Below are 24,025 nucleotides of genomic sequence, written 5' to 3' on the forward strand. Positions count from 1 at the left end.
TTTAGTTATTGACTTTGTATACTTTTCAAGAAATTATAAACAAAAATGTAATTTTACTATATCATTCTTTGAGTATAATAAATATAACATCTTGAAAACATGTAATAAAGAAATGATTATTATTAATAGACAAATATTGTTGGACATCCCAAAAAGTATAGTAGAAAAATTAGACGGAGAGAATACAAAAAATAATATTAATTTATCATATCATGTCTATTAATCAGAGGTCATCCAAATATTGAGAAATGAATACTGGTATTTAGTAATAAGAATAAAATAGATACGAAAAGCTTGTTTGGTAGATGAAATAAAGATATAGTAAGCAGTAACAAAACTAACTTTCGGATGAATTTATCAAAAAATTGCGTGATAAATTATCTCATAGTTAGTTATTGTAGAATTATAATATTATTTTTATTCACTTGGGATAACTAATTATGCAGTATAATTTATTTTCCCATCTAAACGAGCCTCATAGTGTCAAATTATATCTTAATTTTTATCATTAGATAGTAAATAATATTGTATCGCTATTTTTAGCATAATGAATAAGTAAAGATGGACGGAAAGAGTAAAAAAAGGAAAAAAAAAGTTAAATTATTCCAAATACTACGAGATTTTCTCTAATCTTGAAACTAAGAAAATATTAAGGCCACTAAATCTCCAACACTTGTTGCTCAAAATCCGTGTAAATAATAATAATAAAATGGAAATTCAATTCCAATTGATGTATATATAAATGTAATGTATTGAGAGCTGACTGTTCATAGAATCATCACCATTAACGCAATTCCCGCTTCATTCTCTCTTTACATAATTACAGAATTTTGGAAAATTTTAAAGATTAGTCGATTTCTTGAAAGTGGGGTTTTGTATAATTTAATGTATTGTAATACATAGGAAAAAAGAGGAAATTTTGAGAGGTGGGTAATGATGAGAGATCAAGAAGATATAGAAAATGAAGGAGTTGGGGTAATGGTAATGGAAGATGGGAAAGATTTAGAGAGGAATATTTCATCTGAGAGTGGTTTTAGAGAGCCATTGCTTAAATCAAAGAGTAGAGTCAATAATACATCACAAATTGCTATTATTGGAGCCAATGTTTGCCCTATTGAGAGTCTTGATTATGAGTATGTGTAAATCTGATTTCTCTTTGTTTATTTGTTGTTTGGTTATTTTGTTCCCGCTGTAAAAAAAAAAAGTGATGGGTTTTTTTTTTTTCTGTTTTTCTTTGATTCTTGAATCTTCTTGAACATTTTCTTGAATTGTTTTGCATGGAATTGGATCATCTGGTTCAAAATGATGGCTTTTTCATTCCCTCTCTTTCGGGAGTGGGGAGGGTAGGGTGTATGTAGACCTTACCCCTATCTTGGAAGTAAGAGAGGTTGTTTCCGATAGAGCCTTTGTCTCAAGGAAGAAAAATAATTATTAAATTCAAAGCATTTCGAAAAAAAGAAGCTAGATGAGTGAATCAGGGGATGCTTATAGAATGTTATTTTAGCAGGTGATTGCAGAGAAGGAAAAAAATAATAATAGGAGGAGGGCTCTAGAAAATCAAGAACCGTTTATGCCTTAATCTTATAGTCTCTATTGTTAATTAAAAACTGGGGTGTCTTGTTTATAATTGGAATCATCCCATTGCTTTAACAACAAGGTAGTAGGTAGTGGTCCCTGCCAGTGAATTTTGAGGGCTGAAATTCTTGGTGAAGTGTGGTAACGGACATAATCTCATGTTGCTTTAAGACTTTTGTGTTGAGTTAGGGTTCTCAAATCTCAGACCTTCTGTTCTGATCATTGATTATCGGTCTACTTCATGGTATTTTCCCTGTGGTACTGATTATAGTTAATGAGATGCTGATTTAGAGAAGTAAAACATCCACTTTGTAATAGCTTCAGCCTTTTTAACTAGGAAAAATGAAATGCATAAAGCCACATGCTAAGTACTGTTACTCAAATTGCTTGCTTCTGTTATTGTTTCCGTCTTTGATGTTTCATATAACATATACAATACTGTTCCTAAGATATTCTTTGCTCATATCTGGTGAACAATTTTAACCAAACCTTTTCGTCTGTTCGGAATCGCTGGAAATATCTAAGGGTTCTCTGATTTTGGAAATATCTAAGGGTTCTCTGATTTTGGTATTGCTAATTCATTTTTTGCAGCATTGTTGAAAATGACCTATTCAAGCAAGATTGGAGATCAAGGAAAAAGGTCCAGATATATCAATATATATTCCTAAAGTGGACACTTGTGCTTCTTATTGGATTGAGTACAGGACTTGTTGGTTTCTTTCTAAACATAGCAGTGGAAAATATTGCTGGGTTCAAGCTTCTGCTTGCTAGTGATTTAATGCTTGAGGATAAGTAAGTACAACTTCCATCCACCATAATAGCTTCTCAATATATGTGGTAACTTTGAACTGATTTATCTTGTATAAAACGGCAAACACAAATGTTGAATTTAATAAATTTTCAAACTATGAAAACTTCTAACCGACATTGTTCAAATTACTTCAAAACGGTGAAAGATGCAATTGAAGCTTTTTCAAGACTGAGTTGCAACTATTGAGTGATGTCATATTTAAGATGCCTTAGGAGTTTCGATCATCTTACAGCCTAGTTGTTTCTGATGCATGACAGTTTTATAGTAAGCAAACTTCACAACAGAATAGCAAAGCAGTTCTGCACACATTTCTTACTATACCTTTAAAGAATAGTTGTTGTGCATCAGGGATAGGAATATGAGATAGATGAAAAAGTGTGCAACGAATGGCGAAAGCAAACATAGTTTCCAATTGCTCCAGCATGCTTGAATCCTTTTAAGTTAGAAGGAAAATGTAAGTAAAATGTTAATTCAGATATCATGGATACCTTTTCTCATTGTTGCGTGGGTACTGATAGTCCAAGCAATTTTTGATATCCTTTCTAGTTATAAGGATAGTCACTGGTTTGTTTCCTGTACTTCTGAAGTAACTTCTCTTTGATCGCTAAACTTCTTTGAAGTTACTATAAAGTGATTTTAATTCCACTGCAGGTATTTCCGTGCATTTGCTACTTTTGCAGGTTGCAATTTGGGTCTTGCGACTTGTGCTGCGATCCTGTGTGCATTTATTGCACCTGCAGCTGCAGGGTCAGGAATTCCTGAAGTTAAAGCATATTTGAATGGTGTGGATGCTCATTCCATTTTAGCTCCTAGTACTTTATTTGTGAAGGTGGGTCTTTCTCTCTCTCCCGTCATGTTCCCATATTTGAATGCCCACATGGGTGATTGGGCATCCTTATCAAACCGATGTAGGGATTTTGACCTTACTTGTCACAGTTCAAATATCAATGCTTAGTTTTTCAGGCATGGCAGATGTACTATGAGAGGAAGAGAGCGCTGGTATAGGGCGGATACCATAGGGAACAAAAAATGAGTTTCTGTATAAACATGGGCTGAATGTGCAAATGGTTGTAACTAGAAAACCTTTCCTAGCTATAAGACTCAGAATCTTTTGTCTTACAACAAAGGGCCTCCAAATAATTGTTTATTCATCATCCATAGAAGTATATGTTTAAGGATTTTATTTTAATACTCTGTAAGCATGCATGTTTTGTATGATACACTCCAGTCTAGTCTGAGTTGTTTTTTGCCTTAGCATGACATTAAATAAGTAATAATAGAATGAACTTCCGAAGAGGAAAATTGACTGACTCAGTTATATATGACCTGTTTTATATTCATTAATCAAACTTTTCCGTTGAATTGATAATCCATCCATGCTTGGTTTTCATTTTTCATCCTTTTGTTTGATTTCTCTGTCTGTAGTATTATATTGAACTATCAAAATTTTGATGTGGATGCTTTAATACCTTTGCTATATATAAATCCAACTGTCATTCCTCTAGCAGACTCAAATGATACTTCTGGTTGATGTTCTGTGTGTGGGAAGTCTTTGAACATGTAATGCTTTATTTTAGCATTTGATATTCTCATTTGCTGAAATCTATTCATGGAAGCACTAATTCATATGTATTTTATATGGACAGATAATTGGTTCTGTTTTGGGTGTTTCTGCTGGATTTGTTGTTGGTAAGGAAGGACCCATGGTCCACACTGGCGCTTGTATCGCAAACTTACTTGGACAGGGCGGCTCCCGCAAATATCATCTGACGTGGAAGTGGCTGAGGTATTTCAAAAATGACCGTGACCGCAGAGATTTGATCACTTGTGGTGCTGCAGCTGGTGTTGCAGCCGCTTTCCGAGCTCCAGTTGGTGGTGTTCTTTTTGCTCTCGAAGAAGTAGCCTCATGGTCTGTCTCCCTCTCTTCCTCCACCACCTCTCTCTCTCTCTCTCTTTGTATTTGATTTATTAATGAGGCAAAAGTGAAAATATCTAGGTACAAGTTCTTTGTTGTATTAAATGGTTGGTCTATGAATTGGTAAATTGAGTAGGAAGAACATCTGAGTAGTTCTATGGGCTGATGTGTGAAGGGTATTCCTAACACGTGTTTTGGTGAAAGCATGCTCAATTGCATTTTGACTGTAAATTACAACTTTTTTCTGTTTTTTTATCTCTGCTTATTAATTCAGACGATTGATGCCATTCAATGGACAATGCTGGAGAAGAACTTCTCTCCGTCTCCTGTGGTTTCAGGAAGGCATTTGACATGTTAGAGATTTTGAACTGTTAAATTCTGAATAGAAGGGGTTTCTCTGTGAATAATCTGAATTTATTGTCTCTCAACCCACTCAAGGAGAGTGGGAGTTACTGCATTGATAAGCTGTGAACTTAAGGTTTGCAGGTATAGTTTCTAACCATGGTTTCCACCCCATTCCCAAAGATACTGTCACTGTTTGATTTAGATGAGAAAACTTAGATATGATGGATGTTAGATGTGCTGTGTCCACAAGGTTGTCAAAGATTCAACATCATGTGGTTCTGTGGTTTTCGTGAACCTTCTAAGGGAAACATACCAATAATCCATTTGAAGATGCTATCGTTTTCCAGTTCTTTTCTTGAAATTATTATAAGAAGGCTTGCAGTCTTAGATATTCAACTACTCTATTTTCTGTTTCAGGTGGCGAAGTGCTCTACTTTGGAGGACTTTCTTCACAACTGCTATAGTAGCTATGGTGCTCAGATCTTGCATTCAATTCTGTCGGAGTGGGAACTGTGGTCTATTTGGTCAAGGAGGTTTGATAATGTTTGATGTGAATTCAGGATCTCCTAATTATAACACTGTAGATGTACTGGCGGTATTGACAATTGGAGTTCTTGGAGGCCTTTTGGGAAGCCTTTATAATTATCTTGTGGATAAGGTCCTGCGGACTTACAGCATCATTAATGAGTAAGTCTCTTAGTTCTACCGTCGCAATATGTTTAGTTACCTCAAGTCCTTAAATCATGTTACTATTTATCACAAAGCAACTTATAAGTGTGCATGTCCTAACCTTGGGAAATTAACTGCAAAATTTTCCTGAAGCATGTCTTGCGCTTCTTGTTTTATGCTGCTGTTTTTTATCCTTTCGTGCCATTCTTTTGGAGATGGGATTTGGAGTAGATAAATACAACTGTTCCATAACGTGGGTTATGGTGTGTACAAAGGTGGATCCAGGATGTCAACTTAATGAGTTTTTGAGTTTGGAATTCTACCACAGTCCATCTTATATAATGGGTTCCCAATCTATTTTTTGTATTATTTAGTTGATATTTTAACACAGACAGGGTCTGAGCCAAAGCTACTGGGTTCAGTAGAACCCCATAGCTAAAGCACTAGGTTGGCTTGGGTGGGTAAAAGCATATTTTGTCAGGACATATTATCAAATCTCACTAACATTAGTTTTAAAAGCTAACTATATTCCTTTGCTATTTTCTATCAAAACCTACTTCTTAATGTTCTTCCTTTCCCAAGTTAGTTGATGCTTGTTAAAGCTATCCCTTATTTATGTCTTACCTTTATATTTTATATATGGTATCACTTTTACCACTGGTTATCACATTATGTTTGCTTTTCATTTTCCAATAAGGAATTCAAGAATGTGAATATTCTTTGCGCTTGAGCTTTGGCTGCTGCTTTTGATTTTTCCATTTAGCTGATGTCTTGCAATGGATTGCAGGAGAGGTCCTGCTTTCAAAGTCATGCTCGTAATGACCATTTCGATCCTGACTTCTCTTTGTTCGTATGGTCTTCCATGGTTTGCAAGTTGCACACCTTGCCCTGTAGGCTTGGAGGAAAAATGCCCTACTGTTGGTCGCTCTGGAAACTATAAGAATTTCCAGTGTCCAGCTGGGCATTACAATGATCTGGCCTCCCTGTTTATGAATACCAATGATGATGCCATCCGCAATTTGTTTAGTGCAGAAAATTCAAGTGAATTCCACCTTTCTACACTTTTTGTCTTCTTCGCTGGGGTATATTGCCTTGGCATTATTACCTATGGAATTGCTATTCCCTCTGGGCTGTTCATTCCTGTCATACTTGCTGGAGCCTCATATGGACGTCTTGTTGGAAGTGTCTTGGGTTCGGTCTCTAATCTTAATAATGGCCTGTTTGCGCTCCTTGGGGCTGCCTCCTTCCTTGGTGGTACTATGAGGATGACAGTATCACTCTGTGTCATACTGCTTGAGCTCACCAATAATCTGCTAATGCTTCCGTTGGTGATGCTTGTTCTCCTTGTATCAAAAACTGTGGCCGATAGTTTTAACAAGGGTGTCTATGACCAGATTGTGAAAATGAAAGGCTTGCCTTACTTGGAAGCACACGCCGAACCTTACATGAGGCAATTGGCTGCAGGAGATGTTTGTTCTGGGCCTTTAGTAACATTTTCAGGTGTTGAGAAGGTAGGGAACATAGTACACGCTTTGAAGTTTACTAGACACAATGGTTTTCCCGTGGTTGATTTACCACCATTCTCAGACGCGCCAGAGTTCTGTGGACTTGTTTTAAGGTCACATTTAGTTGTTTTGCTCAAAGGGAAGACATTCACGAAACTAAGTGTACTGAGTGGCTCCAATATTTTGAAGAGGTTTCATGCATTTGATTTCGCGAAACCAGGATCAGGGAAGGGGCTTAAGTTTGAGGATTTGTCCTTCTCCCCCGAGGAGATGGAAATGTATGTTGATCTCCATCCTATCACAAATACATCTCCATACACAGTAGTGGAAACCATGTCTCTGGCCAAAGCTGCAATTCTTTTCCGTGAACTCGGTCTCAGACACTTGTGTGTCGTCCCAAAGACTACCAAGGTAAATTTATCTTCGCCTTCTCATCCCCGACTCCCTCTAGGATAACTACACATAAGACTAGCATGACATTACAAAATCACCACTCTACAAAACTATCAGAAACAACCTCTCTACCTCACAAGGTAGGGGTAAGGTCTGCGTATGCTCTCAGACCCTATTTGTAGGATCACACCGAGTATGTTGTCGTTCTAACAATACTACTTCTCAAGATTTGTTTCTTTTAAATTTGCAGAGAAATCCAATTGTTGGAATCCTGACAAGGCATGACTTCATGCCAGAGCATATAAAGGGACTGTATCCACATTTGGTCCATCACAAGTAAACAGGAGAAAATAACTCTTTCAACAAGCAAATGGCAATTTAGGGAAGTGTTTATACACACTCCACCATTGAGCTCTCTGTACAATCTTCCTAAATTTTTATTTATTTCATTGTTAAATAAATTTAGAAGAAAGATGATCTTAGCAGCACATGAATCAATTGCAATTTTTTAAATTTATTTTTGAATTGATAACTAACAAAAAAATGTGTTCAGATAGATACTATAATTGTTAGTTTCATAAAATTCGCGAGAGGATTAAATTTTGTGAAAATTTGTTAGAAATGATCAAAGAAAAACCCGCGGAGTTATCTTGTATGTTTTGAAAAAAAAAAAAACTCTTTTGTAATCTTTTAATGTAAAAGTGCAAAGAAGGTTTAAATTATCTGTCTTCGATTTATAAAAATAGCTGTATCAAATTATGTCATTTTAAAAGTTCAAAGATAAGATTAATTATATTGTTTTTGAAGACAACAAACATCTTAGTGTAACATTCGATGATGAGATGTTACTCACTGTCCCTAATTACTTATCTACTTTTGAATTGACATATTTATTAAGAAAATAATGATTACAATCTTACTCTTATTAATTATGAAGTGGACGGATTTTTAACTTAAGATTTTTAAGATGTTCTACCTTTTTCAAAGTAATTAATTGAGGGTATAATAAGTAATTTTTTTTTTATTTCTTGATTTGTCAAAATGGACAAGTAATTAGGGACAACTAAAAAAGGAAAAGTGAGCAAATAATTAGAGACAGAGAGAGTATATCTTAAGATATAAATAATGGCAAAATAGTCAAAAAATAAATTCATACAAAGTGTGTAAAAGAGAAATACTACAGATAATTTAAGATGGAGGGAGTATGTTTTAATTTGGAATTTAAATGTATCAATAAGAGTGACTGGATCAGTTATCTAGTGTGCATCCCAAATTAAAACGAAATTCAATAAATCATATTTTCTTAAAAATGTCTAAATATGATTTATTTCCTAACTCTTTTAGACCCTTTTAAGAAAAGAAAAAAAAACCTTAACTCTAAATATAAAGTAAAATATACATATCTTACAAAATACACGGATATAATTAAATGACATAAATATTAATAATTCGATAAATTTATAAAATTTCACAAATGAAAGAATACAAAATACAGGCTCTATTAGTTGAAAATACATAATTTAAGGGACTAAAAATGTAAATTTCTCATGATTTAATATATCAAAGAAAATAATAGTAGTACTTACGTACAGGCGCATATTAGTCGGTTGATATATATACTAATTTGTAGTAACTGCCGAGATGACAGTCCAACGATCAAAATTCTAAGGAAAAAAAAAAATTTTCTCTTCACAAAAATAATAAGTAAAACCTAATACCAAATCAGAAAAAGCATTTCCATTACCGCCATTTTCGGTATCTGTTAAATCTCCAACAACTGTCTATCCCTTCTTCGCCGTGAACCTCCATTGCATTGTTCGGTGCAATTTCAGTGAAGGATTATAATCTGCATGTAATAATATATGCAATTTCAGTGATTTGATTGTGTAGTTTTGGTATTTTATTGTGCGGACGGAGATTGTTTGATTTGGTGGTGAAGCGGATCAATGGAAGCGATCGAGGAATTGGAGCAGCTCGGCGATGCGATGAGGCAAGCCGCGGCGTTGTTAGCCGATGAGGATGTTGATGAAGCTACCGCATCGAATAAACGGCCTTCAACGTTTCTCAATGTAGTGGCGCTTGGCAATACTGTATGTTTTATTTCCTCTGCAATTACTACATGATTTGTCGATTGCTTCTGTATATTGTATGATTAATGATCTGTCTGTGTTAGTGTTATGTTATTTTTCCCTAGATGCAATGCCACATCGTGTGGGAATTTATGAAGTATTACATGCCTATTTTTCTATAAATGAATATTTGCCAACTTGATAGAAATATGGGCTTATAGTATTTGCACTCACCTGCTCATGGAATCAGCACTAGCATTGTTAGCTGACAATAACAAGCATATGATTGTCCAATAAATTTGTTTTCCTTTGTCCTTTCCACTTTGGTTACTCTTTTTGTCAAGTTTAACAGACTCACAGAGTTTTTTTGTTGTGTGTTGAAAGGTCACAGCGTACAGAGTTATTTAACAATGGCTTTAATTGAGTTTAAATTTTGTATACAAACCAAATGTTTATAGCAATATTGTGAAAATAATCTTCAAGTTAATTCTTCATTCACTCCTTGTTACTGTGTGGTTGATCTATATCTAAATCTTTAACATCTCAGGGTGCTGGTAAATCAGCTGTATTGAACAGTCTTTTAGGACATCCTGCTTTGGTTAGTTTCATTTTTACTGATAATTTCTATATATATATATATATATGATAATAAATTGTTGCAACTGTCTGTTCATGCTTCTATATTGTTTTTACCTTGATTTGGACAGCCAACTGGTGAAGGAGGTGCTACTCGTGCTCCTATATGCATTGAACTTAAAAAGGATAGTTCCTTAAACAGCAAGTCAATTATTTTGCAAATCGACAGTAAATCCCAACAAGTCTCTGCAAGTGAGGCCTTCTCCCAAGCTGCAATATCCTCTATACATATTATAGTACAGAACTGTGAATCTATTTTCACTAAAGGCTTATAAATTGGTCATACTCTGATCATACTTGTTCACTCTTTGGCCCAACAAAAGGTGCTCTTCGCCATTCTTTACAGGATAGACTAAGCAAGATCTCAAACAAAAGCCGAGACGAGATATATTTGAAGCTTCGAACTAATACAGGTGTGTCTACTTTAGAAGTGGTATGGCTGTATTCGCTTTGTTTTTGCCATGTTAATCTAGTAGTAGTATTCTACACTTAGAAGGATACTAACTCCATTATTGGTTGACATTATTTTTCTTATTGGAGTTTTCAATCCTAGGATTCTTCTGTTGATACTGTATTATTTACTTTAGTTGAACTTCGGTATAGTACATGGTCCATAAACTAGTTTTGCGGTGCACCTTAAGTGTAATTGTAATTTTTTTTTTGTTTTTCCTGTGTTGTTAGTTTAGTTGATGTTGAATCTCATAAATTTGGATTGTCTTCTACTGATGTCTCTCTGTCCAAATTGCGTGAGCAGATAGTTTTCTACTTATCTTTGTTGCTTTTGTGGTTTTACCTTGCTGTTCAGCTCCTCCATTGAAGTTGGTTGATCTACCTGGAGTGGATAAGGGACATATTGATGATGCATTGGTTAGTGCGAGATTGTGCATTATGGATTCCATTTTAAAATTCACTTTCTTATAGGTGCTTAAAGGATGTTCTTTTTTCCTTACAGAGTACATATGTTGCGCGCAGTGATGCCATATTACTAGTTGTTATTCCCGCTGCTCTAGCACCAGAAATTTCCTCGTATAAAGCACTTCGACTTGTGAAGGAGCATGATGGAGAATGTGAGTTGTACCATCAATGCTTCAATTATTAGTTTCAAGGAAATAAAATTTTCCAAATAAATATGTATTTCACAGCAAATTTTCTTCACTTCTCCATATCTCATAATTGCTGAGAGCATATTTCGCAAATGCTTCAGGTACAAGAACTATAGGTATTATTAGCAAGGTAGATCAAGCAGCTTCAGATCCAAAAGTTCTTGCAGCTATCCATGCGCTTTTGCTAAACCAGGGACCACCAAGCACATCCGATATCCCATGGGTTGCTTTGATTGGTCAATCTGTTTCTATAGCCTCAACCCAGTCAGGAAATGTAGGCAATGATAATTCACTAGAAACAGCATGGCGTGCTGAGAGTGAAAGTCTTAAATCAATATTAACAAAGGCTCCTCAAAGCAAGCTTGGTAGGGTAGCATTAGTGGAGGTCCTTGCTCAACAGATCCGTAATCGAATGAAAGTCAGACTTCCAAATCTCCTCTCAGGGTAATGGCCTATTCCATTACTTTAATTTCACTCTCTTGATTTATATTTGGTAAAATTAGTTTCGGAAACCAATTTTTCAGTTTTTCTCAATTTAGTTTGCAAAGCAACACGTATTGGTGATTTCTTTTTCCCATTCTTTGGCCTCCACAAAATTATGTAAAAGTTGCAACAGATTGCTCATTGTCGTATGGTATATTTGAGTTTCTAGTCTCAATCTTCTCCTTTTTATCTATTTTTTTTTCATTAGCTACTTGTACACACAATTTAATCCTTACTTTATAATTCCTGCAGGCTCCAGGGAAAATCTCAATCAATAAAGGATGAACTGGTAAAGTTTGGCGATCAAATGGTTAATAGTGCTGAAGGTACAAAAGCTTTAGCCCTTGAGCTTTGTCGTGAATTCGAGGATAAGTTTCTGGAACATCTTACAACTGGAGAGGTGAGTCTTGGAGTAGGAAAAAGAATGAAAGCCTAATGTCTCTTTTAAAGTTTATAGTCATGATATTGCTAACATGTTGCTTGAAGTTTCTGTCACAACAATTTGTCCAATTTTAAAGTGAATTGTCCTTTGAGAAATCAATGCTACTAGAAGTTCCTTTATTTAGTTTTTACCTTTTTGGTGGTATATGTTTATTGACAAGCCGGTGGGAAATCTTTCCTTTTTTTTTTTTTTGAAGAAGTCAAAAATATTTTTTAATGGCACACTTAGAGGGTGTCAAAATATGTCAGTATTGAGTGTGTGATGCAGCCACATCAATCTATCAAGTTTTCTCAACTACCAATACAAAAGAGAATTCATCTGTCAAGTTCCCTTTTTCAGTTTTTCGTTTATTATGTTAACCTAGAAGCCCCTCTGGCAATTGGGATCCATGATTCGTATACAGAACCATGTGCTATTTTAGTTGTTTTGTTTGGTTAGAAGTGTAATCTCTTTGGGTATACACTTACTGCATGTAAGCTAATTATGTAGGGCGGTGGTTGGAAAGTAATTGCAAGTTTTGAAGGCAAATTCCCTGATAGGATTAAGCAGCTTCCTATGGATAGACACTTCGAGTTAAAAAATGTGAAGAGGGTATATTTCTTACTCCATCATGCCTTCAGTCAAGTGCATCTTTATTGAATGATTCCTTATTCTTCATTTTCTCAAGTGAACCTTCCATGTTGACTGAAGGTTGTGCTAGAAGCAGATGGCTACCAACCTTACCTTATTTCTCCCGAGAAAGGGTTAAGGTCTTTAATAAAGAGTGTGTTGGAGCTGGCGAAAGAACCTTCAACACTTTGTGTCGAAGAGGTGATCCCTATCCGATGTTATTCTGCTTTATCAAGGCAGTTTTTTGTTTTTGCTTGACCTATTTAGTAGTTTTAATTGTATCTCATCGTCCCTTCTTCCCCAACTAGTTTCTGATTGAGGCATAATAGTTGTTGTCACTTTCCCCTGTTCTTGACAATCACCAAAATGGAAAAGATGTAGGGAATTTTTTTGCAACTTTTATCTCTTTTTTCCTGGCCTCATGCCACCACCTCATATCCTTTCCTCTTCCCCTTACGATCTTTTAGTTTCTTTGTTCACAGATTTCAATTATTTGGTTAACTAGAAAAAATGAAAATTCTAATATGATGATGGAATCGTAGCTCCCATAAACATGATTCTATCAAGACAACGGTTATGGTTAGTAGGACTTGTTGACAGTCTCTGCCTCCAGCCTTTTTATACCCTTCCATTATTTCATTAAGTGATTTCCTTGGGTAGTACTGATTTACTCCTATCTACTATGTTAAATAGAAATTATGCAATTTTGGCAGTACACAATTGTCTTTCAGAAGCATTTTGTTTTTTTCTTCTCCTTTCAATACCTTGGCTGGCCTTTGGCAATACTATACTCATGAAAAATGAACCCAACTTAATCAGAAATTTTGCATTTTTGGCACTATACAGTTGTCTTGCAGAAGTATTAGTTTTGTTCTTTAGAAATTATGGGTTCATTTTGCATGAGAGTATTTCCAAAGGCCATCCAAGCTATTGTAGATGGCCTTTGGCAATACTCTCATGCAAAATGAACCCATGCTAATTGCAATATTTATCTGTGCCTGAGACAGTTAGTGAGAAATTATGCTTCCTTGAACATTTCTCCAAGGACCTGTCCAAGTTAATTCTGTGATGTTCCTCTTTCTACATTCTAAGTCGCTTTAGAAATTTTGGTAGGTGCACCGAGTACTTGTCGATATTGTCTCAAAAGCTGCTAATTCGACACCAGGTCTGGGAAAGTATCCTCCTTTTAAGCAAGAGGTGCCCATCATGCAGATCTGTAATTTTACAAGTTGACTCTTGTGATATTCTTTTCTTCTTATGGAAATAATTCATCTTAGGTAATTGCAATTGCGACTACTGCTCTGGATGGGTTTAGAACTGAAGCAAAGAATATGGTTATTGCCCTTGTTGACATGGAGCGGGTTTATGTTCCCCCACAACACTTTATCCGTTTGGTGCAAAGGCGGTATGATCATAATCTGGCTCCTTTCGTTGCTCTCTTTCCAGAATATTGTTATCATATTTTTGTTTGCATTTTACTCTGTTACCTCGATACCTAACATTTTTTCAGAAATAATCAGCCTTTATGTCAAAATCTCTAATAATCATATTTTCAGTATTATTACAATGTGAGACAAATCAAGCATAGACTCATCTATGGGTTTTACTAGTTGCAACCTGTATTGTCTGTGGATTTTTTTCTAGCGTATTTGTAAAGCAAGTGGACATTGAGTCTAACTCAACCTTAAAAGCAAAAACTGAAATTCTCTTGGAAACTGAAATTCACTTGTGCTTCCAAGAGAATTTAGTCTCAAGATGCAGTTAAACTTTTTGTTTTTATTATCATCATCCAGGTACCGTTACTTTTACCTGATGAAAAAGAAAAACATCATCAAGGGGTGTTTTGCATTGATGTTATCTCATTTATAAAAGTTGTTTTTAGACACTAACTGAATATGAGAGAAAAAAAGAGTTAGAACCCTTATACTTCCACTGGGAGCTCCCAGTGAATTACCAAAAGAAGAACAAAAAGAGATATCAAGAACTACTCTTTTGGAAAATACTGGGAGTGAGATGTATGTTCTTTTATGGTGCATTTTCATGTTTCTGCCCTTAACATTATTTCTCCCAGTAATCTGTTGTTCGGTGAAAGTTAAATCCTTGGTTTCTCCAGGATGGATAGGCAGCGGCGTGACGACGGCCTGAAGAACCCATCCTCCAAGAAGGCAGCACAGGCAGAGCAATCCATGTTGAATAGGGTAGGCCAGTCTTTCCAATGAGTACTGATTGCTTGAGTTCTTTACCTTCTGCTGTCCTGAAGCTTTGGAACTACTTGGATTTTCTCTTCTTTTGTTTTATGAAGTAAGTAGTATTATAAATGACATCAAGAAGATGCATATAGCAAAATAGTTACAAAAGAGTGAGATTGCTAGCTTTGTTACAAAGAGTCCTATACTAAGGATAAAGAGCTAAAGTCCAACAACTTCAAATGAGAAATAGCCTTAAGAGAGTGGTTTAGAGTTGATATATTATCAAAACATCTTCTATTCCTCTCATTCTAAACACACCAAAAAATACAAGCAGAAATCATTTGCCAGACTTGTCTGATGGATTTATCAACTTTCCATGAACTCCAACTAATGTAGACCTCCATGATACTGTCAGGCATGACCCATATTAAGCCAACAATTGTAATGAACAAATACCAGCAGCCACTGTGCAATGTAGTAGGAGATGTCTGTTGATTTCAAAGTTCTGTTGACACATTAGCATCTGTTAACATGATCATCTTCCTTCTACTGAGATTGTCTCATTTCTTTTTCTTCTTCCTTCCAGGGTTATTATGAGTAGAAAAATCTCTCCTAATTGCAATTAATTTTCATATAGGCAACCAGTTCGCAGGCTGGAGATGAACAAAGTAGTTCAAAGCCGGGGAAGGATAAATCAGCTCAGCAAGATAAGGATTCACAAGAAGGACCAGTGTTGAAGACTGCAGGACCCGATGGGGAGATAACAGCAGGTTTAAATTACTGAGCTTGTCTCCAATAATTGTTGATCTAACACAAGATAGATTCTTGGTTCTCTCCTTTAAAGCTAATAGGTATATGAGCATGATTGATAAACAATCAAACAAATAAAAGTCATGATAAGTATTCTGTTGACCTTGAAACAAAATGTCATTTAGCTTTTTTATTTTGCCTGTTTTAGGGGATGCTTCTTTATTGCTCTGAACGCTGTAGTCTGAAGTGAAATTGATTTATCTAGTTTGCTTAGGCTTGTTGGAGTATGTTGTGCAAGTGTTTCTCATAGTTTGTTGCATTTAGTAAGTGTTTCCGCTGCTAGAAGAGTGTAAGATTAGTTCTTGTTAGTCTTTAAGAGTCGGGTAACCCAATAGTAATCATGATTTACATAAAATTCTCAGTAATATATATAGTTAGCAGTTTTACTGGCTACTTTTAAATGTAGCCTTTAGTTGGTCCACTAATACTAGCGCTGGGCCTTGCGCCAATGTAGGTGAACAAAAAAACAAGAAAAAGCTAAGTTAGTATACTTAATAAAGTATGTACATTGGTGTAAAATTTTAGATAGAATTATTTTTAACTTTTTCTGTAGATATTCTCTATATTTGCAACCCAAAATCACTTTTATCATGGCTAGAGAGCTGAAAAATGAGACGAAGTAGAGAAAGAATGAGTGTCCATCTTGGAAACACTTGGAGGTCATCCACCTTATATAAAATTTAACTTGATATTACATTGTAGAAAATAAAGTTTTAACAAATCCCCATTTACAAGCATACTTGCGTTTCCATATGCACTATTGATATTGGAGTCGCCATGAATGTTATTGTTCTTGTGTTGTGATTATGACTATGCTCCTTGTGTAAAGACAGGGATCCTTTTAAAGGAACGTTGAGCTACATGAGATAAGACAAGTATTCTGATTTATGGAATTCATAATAATTATAATTTACACTATTCTTCATGATTCTCTTGGCTTTCAGCATAATAATTAGGGAAAATGCATAAGTACCCCCAACCTATGCCCGAAATCTCAGAGACACACCTAATCTTTACTAAGGTCCTATTACCCCCGAACTTATTTTATATATAATTTTCTACCCCTTTTCGGCCTACGTGGCACTATCCTTGAAAAAATTGGCAACACATCCTGGGCCCACAAGATAGTGCCACGTAGGTCAAAAAGGGATAGAAAATTATATATAAAATAAGTTTGGGGTAATAGGACCTTAGTAAAGGTTAGGTGAGGTACTTATGCATTTTCCCAATATTTTAACTACTCTCCTTATATTCAACGTGTCTTCTCAAACTCAAGGTGGTGAAACAACTTTGACTTTGCTCATCTTAAAATCAAGAAATACTAAATCTTTAGGATTATAGTAAATAGTTGCCTATTAAGTGTCACCAATTAGTGAATAATCACTAAAAGAAAGTTGTGTTGGAACTCTTTCACTTGGAAAGTTGCTGATAATCACACAGCTAAAGCGCTTCTTGCAGCACATTCAAAAAATGAACATTTTCTCAGTTACGAGAAAGTATGGTGACACGAATATTTAAGACATCCCTGGCATAGTTCGCATTGGCGGTTGAATAGTAACTGAAAGAGTAGTTCGAACGGTGATGGAAAAAAATTGCTAGGTAGTGGTTGGAAGACTGGCAGAGTTGTGGCTGGAAGAGGTGTTGCCGCAAGAATGACCATCAAAAAGAGGTGTGGAATCGCTAGTACAATCCCAGGAAAACAAAGTTGTAAAACATGGAAAAGAAAACAAACTTTGGCTTCACGGAACCGCCTTATGCAGAAGTTACCTAAATCTCTACCGAGATCGTAAAGGCTTTGATATCGAGTGAAAAGAAAATGAAGAGAGAAACCCCTTTTGGTACTGCCTGAAACTATTTAGTGCTTTTCTGTTATTACAGAATTAAAAATCTTTTTTTTTTTTTTTTTATGACAAGGGAAACCCGTAGCTGCTACCCTTTGGGTGCTCACAAGGTAAAATCCCCGGTCCTATTCAATAGCTCGCAAACCACATAGGAGTGGTAACCCGCACTAGGCAAGCCCGGTGCGACGAGCTCGACCCAGAAGGCAAACCCCTTGCTTTCGCTGGCAAGGAGTTTCAAACTTGAGACCTCCAACATGGAAGTCCCAAGCCCAAACCACTAGCCATCCCGAAGGGTAGAACTAAAAATCTTATTTTGAAGTACATGAATAAGAAAACTTCCGTAATTCCTGAGCTTCCTAATAATTAAGCCATAACCATTAATAACATCTACATGGCATTCATAACAATTCTTTCCACTCTCCACAATAGCATTTTATTAAGGATTTTATATTCTGGATTAGCCATTTTGTTGCATTGAGAACTTATAATCACATACATTCCTCCAAGCTAATGTGATTATTTGGAACCTTTGGCTTTTAACATGGTTCCTCGATGCCTTATTTGAACTTTTTACGGTACCAAAGTGCTAAATTTGTTGTGCTTACACATAGCTTCCGTCTACATGCAGGGTTTCTACTGAAGAAAAGTGATAAAAAAAGTGGCTGGAGCAAGCGATGGTTTGTTTTAAATGACAAGACCGGAAAGGTTAGCATTGTAGTTTTTTAAGCCATTCTAATATCAGCTGGTGAAAACTCATTGCTTACTGGACCTAATTATATGTATGTGGTCCTTTTATAGCAATTCCTGTTGGGAGTAATTAATTGTAGGAACTTACCATTTAGTTTGAGATCAATAATCGAGTCAACAGCTCATGGTAGAAAGGAGGAAAAGTAGTACTATACTTCCGAGTTTACTGCAAGTTCATATCTTATTTGTAGTTGCGTAATTTGTATTAAGCTGCGAAAAGATGTTACTACTTGTAGTCTAGACCAAATGATAAGATGTTGTATTTTGATATGTTTAATCAAATCCCAAATTAGTTTCTTTTCATCTGTATTTGGGCCTATTTAAATGGAATGTCTACATTTTCGAAGTTTTTCTTTTCTCTTTATTCATATTTCTAAATTTTCTAAAATTCATAAACTGTTCTGTTCAAAATCTAAGAAGAAGTATATATGTCCAAACCCAAACTTCAATTGGAAGAATTTGGAAGATGAACCGTACCCATTCCCCAGGTAGGGTATTGTATGTGCAATAAGAGTGGGAATAGAGAAACCCAGGAAGACTTGGACCCTTTCGTTGCGCACTAATATACATACCTTTGTACTACCAGTAATAGATCGTCCAATAGAAGATGACTTAATATTGTTCTCCTTGTGGGTGACCTTTATATATGTTTCTTGCACATGTGATTTTTCCCCATAAAGAGAAAAAGCTAAAATTGAGCCCTCACTAGTAGTATATAATGTATCCATTCTAGCAAAATTATGAGATATTATAGCAGTTAGTTTGTGCCACTGTTTTATAGCTTTTAGTTATGCTTTTGCAGCTTGGATATACCAAGAAGCAAGAAGAACGGCATTTCCATGGTGTAATTACTTTGGAGGTACTAAAAAGCCAATTGTTGTTTTTAAGATCTAGTTCTTTGATATTTACATTTCAATTTTCGATATGTACTTTGGACTCGTTATTTTTATAGATTTATTAGAAAAGCCTTCTGTGAGTTCTCTGTGTTTATTCTAATTGTTACTCTGTTAAGATTGCTGGGTTGACAATTTGGTGGTTGCCTTAATTGGAGGTATTTTCAATTCCAAAAGTGTTTTTCAGCTGTTTGACTCGTGTGCTGCTTTCTTTTTCATTTGATAGATTTGATAAGTTTTCTGGCTTCAGTTTGTTTCACCTAGATTGTTCTTTCCATGTTAAAGATTATATGCAACAATCGACCAGTACAGATTTTACACAGCTCTTGCTCTAAACTTTTGGGGCATATTATGTTTCATGGTTGTTTACATCACTGAAAGATTTTTTATTAATTTCATGTCCTCTTGTACCACAGAAAAGGTTGTCTTTAAGTTGTCAGAAAAAAGTAGGGAAAAAAAGAAAAAATAACTTTACAAAGGTTTTTGTGCGTCGGATGTAGGGCTATGTTAGATCTAGGAACCACATCATGTGCAAATCAAATATTGCAAGAGTCACATGGCATTTCAAAGTCTAGAAAATGAGATGAGCCACCTCTAGAGCTACAGCCTATAGGAGTAACATTTAGGGTTCCACCCTCTTAGCATCAAGTCCTACGAGCAGTCGAGCACATTGGTTTTTTTTTTTTGAAGAGTTGATTGATCTTGGTCATAGAGTCTAGGTATCTCTTTTTAAGTCAGATTTTTGAAAATTCAAGGCCTAAACATTGAACTTCACAATTCTCAAGCTTATGATTCAAAATCTTCTGACCTATTAGCCTGATGATGCCCCAGTTATCATAATTCTATATACATCTCTGTGCTTTTCTTTATGGAAATTGTATATATTATTTACTGTAATCTCTACATTTCAAGATTGAATATTTTGTTGAATAATTGTCCGTGTTCATGATGTGCAAGAGAATCAAGAAATATTGTATTGAAACTCATGACCCCTGGTGTTAGAGTTATCAAGTGATCCCACTCAAAGGAAGAATCTGAAAAGAACGTAGATAGTTGTTTGCTTTTTGTGTTTAGATTCTGGGGAACGCATACAATTTTTTGTTGTTGACTTGGTTTGTCGTAGTCTTTTAGGTTGTTCATATATGGATAATAACCTCATCTTATTATTGATTTGGTCCTGGTTATCCCTGGGTTTTGTACGTGCAATATTGCTTAGTTTGTGTGGACTCTCAACTTAGTTCAGTATCAGCATTCTGTCTTTTGTTGTTTCCTAAAAACTTACAGTGAATAACTGCATTTCTACATGGGTTTTGGGTCAACTTGGAGAAGTTGTAGCTGTATTTGGCTTTAGTTCTGATCGTTGTCAAATTCTATGAAGAAATATAAATTAGTGGCTATGGAGTTTTCAGAGATTATCATGTAACATCAATTAATCAACCTTTATATTCATTTCAGCACTCTATACACTCATTTTATTCCAAGACTAAATAACTTGTCTTTTAAGTAAAATTAAAGGTTCTCTAAAGCTGGAATTCGCTAAATCTCATACTCATCCTCATTAACATTAATTAAACCTTCATTTCAGGTAGATGGTATCACTTGTATGGATCTTTTGCTTCCATTTATTTGCTTCTCGCTAAATCCATTTTGAGAGACTGTAGATCTTTTGAAACAATTTCCCTCGGTGTGATTGTGGGTCTACCCATCCCTATTTACACCTTCAATTATCATAGTGTGTTGCACCTATGGACCAACTCAAATGGAGATTTACATGGGATATGGCCATAAAATTTATCTTCTGTGTGTGCTTCTTGCTTCCTTCAGTTAAATATGATCATTTGTGATCTTGTATGACTGACTGGCTGCACATCCACTTTAATATTTGCATTTCTATAGCATTCATTATCTGGATATGTTGGACCTTTATCTTATCGTGTAACATGCTATGCGAAACTTTCAGGAATGTAATCTTGAAGAGGCTTCTGAAGAAGGTGAACCATCAAAAAGTTCAAAAGATAAGAAGGCAACTGGGCCTGATGGAGGAAAGGGACCTAGTCTCGTGTTCAAATTAACAAACAGGGTTCAATACAAGACTATTCTTAAAGGTGGTGCATATTCCTGAATTTCTTTTTGCAAGGGAATTATATGATTTGTTCTTTCATTTTTTACAACCAATTTTTTTTAATATTGCAGCCCAAAGTACTGTTATTTTGAAGGCAGAATCTTTGGCTGAGAAGACTGAGTGGTTAAATAAATTAAAAAGTGTCATAAGTTCTAAAGGAGGTCAAGTTATTGCTGAGTCTAGTCAACCTATGAGGCCAAGTTTATCAGAAGGGACACCTGGGACACCTGTAAGTAGCAAAACACAGTTCGTTAAAGACTCAGATTAATTTATTTGCAGGTTCTTCCTATAAATGTTCCTTCAGTTTACTTCATCATAAATAGTTTCTTCAGTTTACTTCATCAGAAACAGTTTCTTCAGTTTACTTTACCAGATTACTGCCATTGTTTATAAATATTTTACTGCACAAAGTTTTTTAGTGCCAGGAGTATTCTTCTTGTCTTACCTGTAAAGAATCTCTTCATATTTTGACTTCTTGATAAGACCATTGAATTTGTACACCAGCATTTTATGGAATATTCTCTTTCCACAATCTGTGTTGTCAAATATCTTACATGGAAAATACTTGGATTGTTTTCTATTTAGGACATGATGACTAGGAAACCTGCAGATCCAGAAGAAGAACTTCGATGGATGGCTCAAGAAGTACGTGGTTATGTTGAAGCTGTTCTCAACAGTCTTGCTGCTAATGTACCAAAGGTCAGTTTAGTGTAACCATTATTCCCTGCACTTTTGTTCTCCATACCCTGTTTAACTTGGGATAACTGGTTCTCAGGCAGTTGTTCTTTGCCAAGTAGAGAAGGCCAGAGAAGATATGCTTAATAAGTTGTACAGTTCTGTCAGGTTAGCAGCAGTTGTATTTCCTTTCAGGAATTATGGATTCCAGGAGCTCTGATTTTGACCACCATATGTATGCAGAGGATCTTTTTTTATATAAAAAAATCAATCTCACAAATTTTACTTAACTCGAAGCTGATCAACCCAGAATATCTATGGCATATGAAAGTGTTATGCATACAGCCTTGTTTGTCTTAAGAAAACTCTCTTTCTTGTTTGTTATCTTTGTTTCTTTCTTATTATCTTCTGACTGCACCCCTGTGTATCAAAATGTGGACTGTAGCGCACAAAGTAGAGCAAAAATCGAAGAGCTACTCCTGGAAGACCATAATGTGAAGCGTAGGAGGGAGCACTTTCAGAAACAGTCCTCTCTTCTTGCTAAGGTTACTCAGCAGCTTAGTGTTCATGATAATCGAGCAGCTGCTACGTCTAGCTACTCAGATAGTGATGGAGCTGGTATTCGGCAAAACCTTTGATAGCTTTAACTTGAAGCCTTATCCTTCAATTCTTTGACTGCTTTCCAGCAATTTAATATGTTGACATCTTAAATTATCAAAACAAACAAACTCTTGTGGTATAATATACTTGCCTCCACATAAATAAAAATGAAAAATGAGTTCCTCTAATGTGTAATTCACCATGACCTAACACATGTTTTCTCATATGAGTTGAATGACTGCCGTCTGGTGAACTATGTTGGATATCCATGGCTAGACCATGAGTTAAGGTGTATTTACCTAGTAGGAGATTTTACAAGTTGCACGGATTTGAAGTGTTTGACACTTGCCGATACTAACTTCAGTGAGCCATGATAAAATTAAGGAAGTATATGATTAAGATATCCCCGAGAAACATGTTATTTAAGTTCCACAGGACCAGTGGACCACAATTCAGTAAAAGATAGGTCTAGTGACTCTGGTACACAAACCTTAGTCTAATACTGCAAGCTAACATAGCTGACTTCTAATCTTGTAGGCTTTTAAATAACAAATGCAGTTGATTCAGAGAAGTATTAAGACTTTAGACTCTTTTTGGTATGAAAGATAACCATTCCACACCATAGAAAAAAGCTCAAACATCACTTAGAAAGCTTGAACTTACTGTTTGGGAACCTTGTATTAATGAATGCTGCAAAGTGTAAGTTATCAACCACTGTGCTTCGATTTCCAATTCATCCCCTTTCTCTTATTTGTATATGGCTATATGCTAAGGGTTTTCAACAAACTCAGTTTATCACCAATATTCTTTTTACCCCTGATGCCTTGTGCTTCTTTTAAAGTTATAATCATCTGCAGAAAGCGTCTCAAGATCTGGTGGGCAGTCATCAGGTGATGAATGGCGATCTGCATTTGATGGTACTTCAAATGCCCCTCAAAATGGTGATGCAGGGTCTAGAAGTCGTCGTACACCAAGCCGGATGCCACCTGCACCTCCTGGTTCTGGACAAAAATCCTAGACATTCGATTCATATTCTTTGTAGCTGAGGAGGTTTTGGTTCCTGCTCTCTTCTTGTGCTCTTGATGTCCTTGGATTTTGTCACGAGATCTTTGTATACATAGCTTCCACATTTTAGGTACCATCTCAGCCATTGGTCCAGTGGTGGTCTCCATTTACCATCAAAGAATAAGTTTTCCAGTTGCTGTTCGATCCTCTAACCCTGTTGCTACTTATTGATTTCAAAGCAAGGAATTCAGGACAATCTTCATGTATAATTTTGTTAGGCGCATGGACAGCTGTCTCTAGTGTTGGTTGAGCTTTAGCTGGGCTTAAATTTTGATAACGTTGCTTAGTGAAGTTGGTGAAACACTTCAAAGGTAGATCATACTTTGGTTTTATAATCTAATTTGATTCTTTAAGATTGCATCTTGCATCCTTAGGTTTGTCCTTTCTCCGGCAAATGTTGATCTAACTTCAGGAAAAAAGTTTTTAAGTGAATTTTTTTTTGTCACAGTTCTATAGTTGTTCTCCTCTCATAGTCCTTTTTTATCACTTGCCCAAGTTTTGAGTGGTTGCACTTTGTTACTTCTTGTC

The 24,025-nt window shown here is 35.6% G+C and overlaps 2 protein-coding genes across 2 annotated transcripts; both read left to right on the forward strand.

The window, feature by feature from the left end:
• The first annotated feature begins 821 nt into the window (after positions 1–821).
• On the forward strand, positions 822–7,829 carry LOC125872589 (chloride channel protein CLC-c-like). Its single transcript, XM_049553339.1, has 7 exons — positions 822–1,133; positions 2,167–2,367; positions 3,038–3,215; positions 4,033–4,295; positions 5,064–5,333; positions 6,103–7,231; positions 7,464–7,829. Exons 1-7 carry the CDS (start codon positions 934–936, stop codon positions 7,551–7,553), a joined length of 2,331 nt encoding a protein of 776 aa, XP_049409296.1. The 5' UTR covers positions 822–933; the 3' UTR covers positions 7,554–7,829.
• Positions 7,830–8,986: 1,157 nt separating this feature from the next.
• On the forward strand, positions 8,987–23,850 carry LOC125853329 (dynamin-2A). The gene is made up of 22 exons (XM_049532998.1): positions 8,987–9,303; positions 9,830–9,880; positions 9,990–10,110; positions 10,242–10,331; positions 10,724–10,785; positions 10,871–10,985; positions 11,123–11,465; positions 11,757–11,904; positions 12,436–12,537; positions 12,637–12,756; positions 13,669–13,752; positions 13,833–13,960; positions 14,669–14,753; positions 15,382–15,514; positions 18,024–18,100; positions 18,945–19,001; positions 20,996–21,140; positions 21,229–21,386; positions 21,743–21,856; positions 21,933–22,000; positions 22,278–22,450; positions 23,290–23,850. The coding sequence occupies exons 1-22, from the start codon at positions 9,160–9,162 to the stop codon at positions 23,448–23,450; spliced, it is 2,679 nt and encodes an 892-aa protein (XP_049388955.1). The 5' UTR covers positions 8,987–9,159; the 3' UTR covers positions 23,451–23,850.
• The last annotated feature ends 175 nt before the right edge of the window (positions 23,851–24,025 follow it).

Source organism: Solanum stenotomum, chromosome 1 (assembly GCF_019186545.1).
Source record: "Solanum stenotomum isolate F172 chromosome 1, ASM1918654v1, whole genome shotgun sequence".
Taxonomy (NCBI): domain Eukaryota; kingdom Viridiplantae; phylum Streptophyta; class Magnoliopsida; order Solanales; family Solanaceae; genus Solanum; species Solanum stenotomum.